The 7,518-nt window shown below is 42.1% G+C and overlaps 1 protein-coding gene across 2 annotated transcripts in view; it reads right to left on the bottom strand.

Moving 5' to 3' along the window:
• Positions 1-7,518, bottom strand: part of LOC107755711 (V-type proton ATPase 116 kDa subunit a) — a 44,726-nt gene that overhangs the window by 33,403 nt on the left and 3,805 nt on the right. For both annotated transcript variants that reach the window (XM_016572594.1, XM_016572595.1), the window contains exons 2-6: positions 3,342-3,526; positions 3,185-3,263; positions 1,994-2,091; positions 1,434-1,562; positions 1,126-1,208 (exon numbers count right to left, since the gene is read on the bottom strand). In XM_016572594.1, the coding sequence (XP_016428080.1) occupies positions 1,126-1,208; positions 1,434-1,562; positions 1,994-2,091; positions 3,185-3,263; positions 3,342-3,458 (506 nt within the window). In that variant the 5' untranslated portion in view covers positions 3,459-3,526. The remainder of the gene's footprint in view (positions 1-1,125; positions 1,209-1,433; positions 1,563-1,993; positions 2,092-3,184; positions 3,264-3,341; positions 3,527-7,518) is intronic.

Genomic DNA, 7,518 nt, shown 5'->3' with positions numbered 1-7,518 from the left:
CGGAGGGACTTCCGTATACCCCCGCGCTGCCATCAAGGTGCCGGCGGAAGGAGGAGCCCTCGGAGATTGGTTCCTCGGAGGGGAATTCCTCACCGTCACCGTAAGACCAGTCCGGACGCTGCCAGAGGTAGCGCCCCACCGGCTGCCGCCAGGGGGAACCCTAGATCTGGGCAGCGGCATGGGCACCCCGCCCCTTTGCAGGAAACTAAGTCTGGTCCACAACTCCGAGACGGTCATTTTCCCGCAATGGGAGCATGACTCGTCCATGAAAGTCACCTCAGCGTGCTTAATTCCCAGACACGAGAGGCAGCGATCGTGACCATCACCCGGCGCCAGGTAACGACCGCATCCAGAAACGCACGGATGGAAGGGCATCTTTAAAAAGACGCGTCTTTAAAAAGACGTTCCACCCGTGAATGCTCTTTTAGAACTGCTCTTTTAGTGTGCTGAAGCGCACAGGGAAGATGGCCACCTGCAACACAAACAGGGGGTAGTGCAGCCTGATGTGTGCAACCCACTCGACACGGGAAGAACCACCGCCGCTGAAGCGCCGTACCACCAGCACGAGAGCTTCCTAAGAGCGTGCTTGTACTCAAACTCGTAGTTTCACTGAAGCAGAAGATCAGAAGCAGAACGATGAGACCGCTCAGCTTCGAAGCGAAAAGCTGAATATGCGCTGCACCAGCTGCCTACTTATACTCACGCTGTGATCAGCGACAGCTGGATGCAATAATCGCATGCCAATGTGCATTGGCTGGTTTAGTTTACACTCAAAGTGGATTGGTCTCTCTAAGCGAGATCCCAACTGAAAGGGAACAAATCTCTGCCTCAAAAACTCTTAAAATCCATTAATGCTAAAATAAATAGTAACACACTAAATATTATTAATCAATACTAAAATAAAAATGTCAGTCTTTCTAGAGAACTGGAAGTATCAAATTCAGTATTTCAGTGCACCAATTATGAAAATTACAATAATCTCCAGGAAAAGCAATTAAATCAATTAATTTATGTATTTGATATTTTAGTTATATTTTACATTACTTGTGCAATTTATTTCTTTGATCTTTATTTTATTACTGACTGTTTACAAGAATAATTACATATCAGCTACTTAGAACTCACCCTAGTCGCAGTGGGGCACCTCGCCCAGCCTCACTGGGGTCCAGCAGAGATGATGATTCTTCCAAAAGGTTTGGATCCTCCATCTAAAGAGAGTCCAAATTATGGGTAAGGGCCAAAGGTAGTTTGCATGTAACATAACATTGTTAATGGATTAAAGTGCCTTTGAAAGATTTTCACACTGTAGCGGACATCATACATTAAAGGGTTAATTAACACCTGAAATGTCTTGGTGGTTTTTGCTTGTTTTAATTAATTAATTTATTTTTTACTCTTAAGTTTGTGATCATATTGTGAGAGGACAGCCAGACCTCATCAAAGAACTGCTGAGTACGTCTGAGGATATGCTTGAGTTCTGTCAGCTCTAGAAAGTTTTTCTTCAGGGCCTCTTGATTAGTGTTGATCTCTTTGAGCTCATTCTCCAGCTTCTCAAAGGTTGCCTGGTGATCAGTGATGTAAATACAAATTAAAGATATAAAGAAATAAAAACACTGATATCAAATTATACCCAAAGGTTTAGAAAATGGCAAGAAAATTGTGACACCTTGCCAATGAGTGAAGATATTAAATGGAAGAAAAGTTTAAAAGAGCATAAAAGGTGCTTTTATGTTTAATTGTTTAAATATTGCTGAAAAGTCTGAATGGAAACAGACCACTGTTTTGGAATTTGACAGACATGTTCACTATGAGCTGTCATATGGAACACAGCTTCATGAAGATTATTTAAAAATGTCACATTTTGCCTTCCAAAAAATAACAGAATGGGGGTTTGGAAGCACATGAGGGTAAGCAAATGTCAGCATTTTTATTTTGACAGAATTATTCCATTAAGCTCATATCTTATTAAAGCAGCATGAGAGAGTAAAATTACCTCAAGGTCAATCATGTCTCGTGGGAATGGGACTTCAGGATTCTCACCAGTGTCCATCGTTGGAATGTTGGCTTTCTTTATTTCCTTCTCTACAAACCCTGCAGAACATGACATCAGCACCAATTTACTAATGATATTTAATAATGTTCTATTTGATTATTTCTCACAGAGAAGGGTGAGTTTTTGTGCCTTATTCAGTCGCAGATTCCGGCCTGAGCGATATGGGTAGTTGTCCACCGTTTTATAGACCAATTTGGAGTAGACGTCACAGTTACATCACATGCAGCTGCGCATGCATTGTGGTGGCAGAAAAACACTGGGAACAAGTGGCGGGAAACGGGTAAAATCCATGGAATAAGAGAAAAAAATTATTCCCCTGCAGTTACAGTATGAAATAGCCAACTATTTAAACATTTATCTATTTTATCTCACAATTCAGACTTTTTTTCTCACATGCAAGTTTAAATCTCCTAGTTCGGACTTTATAACTCAATTTAACTTAACAATTGCAAGTTTGTCTATTCTGAGGTGAAAAAAAAAGCCAGATGTGTGGGATTATAAACTCATGATTCTGAGCCGAGGGGAAAAGAGAGAATGACGAGCTGATTTTTCTTATCAGAATTGTGAGATATAATCTCGGAATTGCGAGTAAAAAGTTACCTTTTTTATTCTTTTATTCCATGGCTTCCATAGACTGCTACTTTAAAACTGTAATTTTCTGCCACCAGAGAGGCTCCGCCCACAAAAAAACATCATCAATGTTTGCAAACACCAAATTGGTCTATAGAGAACCCTTTCACCACCACAACAATTATACATTAAAAAAACGGCACAACAGGGCAAAAAATGCATTGGGGTAAATGGTGCATTTGATTTTATTTACCTCTAATTCACTAGATGGAACAAAAGCTCATTCTGGGTTAAGTTGATCTAATATTTAGGGTCATATTTACTAAACAGCAAATTATCCATAATGACCAATGCAATCTACGAAAAGCAGCGCAAATTAATGTAGTAATAATATGTGTTATTTCTAGCTTTCACATGACTTTCTAGCTTTCAAGATTTCACATGATTTTGTCCATCATTTTTAGCCAATCAGAAAACTAGCTGCATGTGTCAGTCATTCTGAGCAGTCAGGACTGTCACTGGTCTTGGTGTATGTGTTTGTGCATGTGTTGATCCACTCACTGAGCTTCCTGTCCATCTCCTCACAACGTCTCACTTCATTCACAAACTTCCTCTGAAACACGTTTACATCAGGGTTGAGCTGAAAGAAAAAGGTTTGAATTCATTATCAGCATATAATACAGCAGGAAGAGAGAGAAAACAAGCTCTATTTACTTACATCTCTGAACTGGACCATTCCCAGCTCTCCCAGTTCACTGACGCAGCAGTAGGCCGCTTCAGACTGAAGAAAGAGCTGGGCCAGAGTCATCTCCTCACTGCGGAACAACTCCCCCATGATGCTGCAGTGCCACAGGAACTCACCCTTGGCTCAGAAATCAGTCCCACTGGATGCTACAAGTCAGTCTGTGCAACAGATAGACAGACATTACTACCCAGCAAGCAATAGCCAACATTTCACCGTCTCTGTTAACTATAGACCTGATATAGTCCGGCTATGAGTAACCCACTTCTAGCCAAAATAACTTTGAATTTGGTTACATGTCATTTTTGCCAAAATAAATTGCAATATGTATGATATTTCATCATGTAAGCAAAGTCAACAGTGATTACAAAGTGTTTGGTTTCATTTCTGTGATGTTTTATGCTTAGCCACGATTTAGCTCGTAGTCAGACCGGCTATTTCTAGTCCACTTATAGTCAAAACTGATTCATTGTAGTTTTTGGCCAGGCAGTGTATGAGATGGTTGATATCCCATCATGTTCACAATGTCAATAATATCTACGAGATGTAAGTGTCATTTCAGGACATGGTCTATCTGTAGCCACGATTTAGCTCTGAATTGGATGGACTATGTGTAATCTGCTTTAAGCCCACCCCGCGAAATTGACGCAACCAGTGGTTTAATTTTAACGGCTTGGCTATATCAGACATGCAATAAGTATAGCCAAAATAGTCTTAAAATTGTTTACATGTAATTTTCGCCCACACAGCTTGTGGGATGCATGACAGCATATCATCAAATGCAAGTAAACTTGGCAAGGAAACATTTGAATTAACTTTTTTTTTGTTTTGTTTTTGCTGTCTCACAACATTAATACACATTCTACGATTTTATCTGACTGTCTTTCATTTTAAGTTAAATAAAAATGCAATTATAATTCTCAACCGCTAGATGGCAACTGTAGCCCTACTGAGACATGACTACTGGCAACGCGAGACTTAAAAGTTAGTAGAGATCAGATCCAGATCTCGCGATAAACATTTCTGCCACTTTTACATTTTTTACACGAGAGGGTTCTCTTTCAAGCATAGGCCTACATTTCAGTGTCTCACTATGGGATATGCCCCTTCCACGTATTCCTCAGAAGCCCAATTACACTACGCCAGCCCCAGTTGGCTGGAAGACAAGACAATGGGCCCTATTTTAATGATCTAAGCACATGGTCTAAAGCAGGGGTGGGCAAACTTGGCCCTTCCAGGCCACTTTCCTTCTGAGTTTAGCTCCAACCCTAATCAAACACACCTGAACCAGCTAATCATTGTCTTCAAGACTACTAGAAGGCTACAGGCAGGTGAGTTTTATCAGGGTTGGATCAAATCTTTGCAGGAAAGTGGCCTCGAAGGGCCAAGTTTGCCAATCACTGGTCTAAAGCATACGGCGCAATTGCGCTTAGGGCGTGTCCGAATCCACTTTTGCTAGTTTAAGGACGGGAAAAATGGTCTGCGCGCCCGGCATGGTCTTGAAGGGTTGTCCCTATTCTCTTAATGAGTAATGGATGTGTTTTGGGCTGCCCGGCATGGTCTTAAAGGGTTGTCCCTATTCTCTTAATGAGTAATGGGTGTGTTTTGGGCGTAACGTGCCATAAACCAATCAGAGTCTCATCTCCCATTCCATTTAAAAGCCAGCTGCGCTCATGCCATGGTGGATTTGCTATTTACACGGCGGAATTTGCAAGTGGAAAAACCGAACGCTTCTCTAGTGAGGGAACGGATCTGCTCGTGCGCGTAAATCTGATACATGCAAAGACTATCCATTATGACATGTAGGCATTTTTATAATTATGAACACAATAATAATATTTTACCTTTCAATCCTTTAATTTTTCATTTTTAAAAATGTTTGTGTGCTGCTGCACATCCCTGTGTGTGTAATAAGCAAAGTGTACGCGCGTTGTAACATTCGCATGTTACTAACGAGCTCTTTAAATAACAAAACAAAATATATATATATTGCGCCAGACTTTAGACCAGGTTTTTGATGGTCAATGGCGCAGTGTATTTAATCTCCCTCAAAATAGCAATTTTAGCTCCAACCCTAATCAAACACACCTGAACCAGCTAATCATTGTCTTCAAGACTACTAGAAGGCTACAGGCAGGTGAGTTTTATCAGGGTTGGATCAAATCTTTGCAGGAAAGTGGCCTCGAAGGGCCAAGTTTGCCAATCACTGGTCTAAAGCATACGGCGCAATTGCGCTTAGGGCGTGTCCGAATCCACTTTTGCTAGTTTAAGGACGGGAAAAATGGTCTGCGTGCCCGGCATGGTCTTGAAGGGTTGTCCCTATTCTCTTAATGAGTAATGGATGTGTTTTGGGCGTAACGTGCCATAAACCAATCAGAGTCTCATCTCCCATTCCATTTAAAAGCCAGCTGCGCTCATGCCATGGTGGATTTGCTATTTACACGGCGGAATTTGCAAGTGGAAAAACCGAACGCTTCTCTAGTGAGGGAACGGATCTGCTCGTGCGCGTAAATCTGATACATGCAAAGACTATCCATTATGACATGTACGCATTTTTATATTTATGAACACAATAATAATATTTTACCTTTCAATCCTTTAATTTTTCATTTTTAAAAATGTTTGTGTGCTGCTGCACATCCCTGTGTGTGTAATAAGCAAATGATGAATTGATGGTCACCACGCCGCTTTCGCCTGACTCCTTCAATCAGCACTCCATCTTATTGTAGGATTACTCAGAATGGCTGCAGCAATGCAGACTATCTCAGCTAGTGAGGGAGACTCTTCACAGAGGTTATCGTGAGTGAATAAGATCTTATGTAAAGACACACACCAGGTCTGCTCTGCATGTCTTGGGCTGAAACATGCCCAACTGGCGACTGAAAGTTCCGGCACCTGTGAGCACTGCATGCGTTTCACCATGAAGAGGCTAGCACGCCAAGTTAACCTGTCGGCCCAGGATCACCTCATGTCTGCTAGCCCCACTCCTGCTGTCACTCCACATGTATCCATTCCTGTAGAGCTGCCCACCATGGCAACTCTATTGTGGGGTGATCAGCCGGATGCCTACACCACTCTGCCCAGCGTGCTCAGCACGGATGAGGAGGACGCACTCGATTTTGAGGAAGAGGGACAATCGGACTTCATATGCTATACTCAGAGCCATGGTCCATGCCATTGAGCAGAGATCTGCTGTCACATGCATTTTTCACCCTCATCTAGGTTCCAGTGGTTCATTTTGAATTCTTCCTTTTCTGAAAGGGCATCATGTTCTTGTGAGAATGGACAATGCTACACTTTCGGTGCACTCAGCGTGTATGCAGTTCATGTCAGGGGACGCAGGGGTACTTTTGAAACCTAACCCTGCATTTATGCCTAAAGTGGTTAATTCTATTATTCCTCTTGAGTTAAGAGCATTTTATTCACCACCCTTTACTTCAGCAGAACAGCAAAGGTTGAATGCGCTATGCCCAGGGCGTGCTTACGCGTACGTGCCAGCCCTTTTATAGTTATCTTTGGTTGGCAGGAGACTTCGAGACAGTCTGTCTGGCAATATGTGAGTTAGGATATCCCATAGTGAGACACCGAAACGTATGCTTGAAACAGAACGATAGGTTACTTGCGTAACCCTGGTTCTCTGATAGCATTAAGTGAGGTGTCTCACCAGAACACCCTCCTTGCTGTGCAAAGCGAGGAAGAGTTGTGCTTGTTTTGAATGTCGTAATGACGTTGCGTCGCTCCTTTTATATCAAGAGGAGGGAGCCACTCCCAGACACAACGTCATGTCTGCCAGTCAATTGAGGCTGGGATAGTGTAACTGGGCTTCTGAGGAATAAGTGGAAAGGTTGTATCCTAGGGTTGTGCTGATAGACGATAGTATTGTGTATCGACGATAGACAGAGATATCGCCTGTGGCTGATGCCTTTGACGATAGCAAGATGATGATTATTATTATTATTATTATTATCAGGCTAGTAATACTATCTAATTAATATTAGGGCTTATTTGTTGCATTATATTTCTTTTTCAGCGTTTTTACAGTATTGCGCATTCTAACCAATCACGATTATGCTGAGCTTATGAAAGCAATGTCCAATCAGAGGCGTTCAGATGAGTCATCACTGAAACAGCGGAGTTCTGTTGTTCAGCGCGC

Source organism: Sinocyclocheilus rhinocerous, unplaced genomic scaffold (genome assembly GCF_001515625.1).
Source record: "Sinocyclocheilus rhinocerous isolate Xijiao unplaced genomic scaffold, SAMN03320098_v1.1 scaffold1193, whole genome shotgun sequence".
In the NCBI taxonomy this organism is placed as follows: domain Eukaryota; kingdom Metazoa; phylum Chordata; class Actinopteri; order Cypriniformes; family Cyprinidae; genus Sinocyclocheilus; species Sinocyclocheilus rhinocerous.
This window is presented reverse-complemented; position numbering and strand designations above follow the sequence as displayed.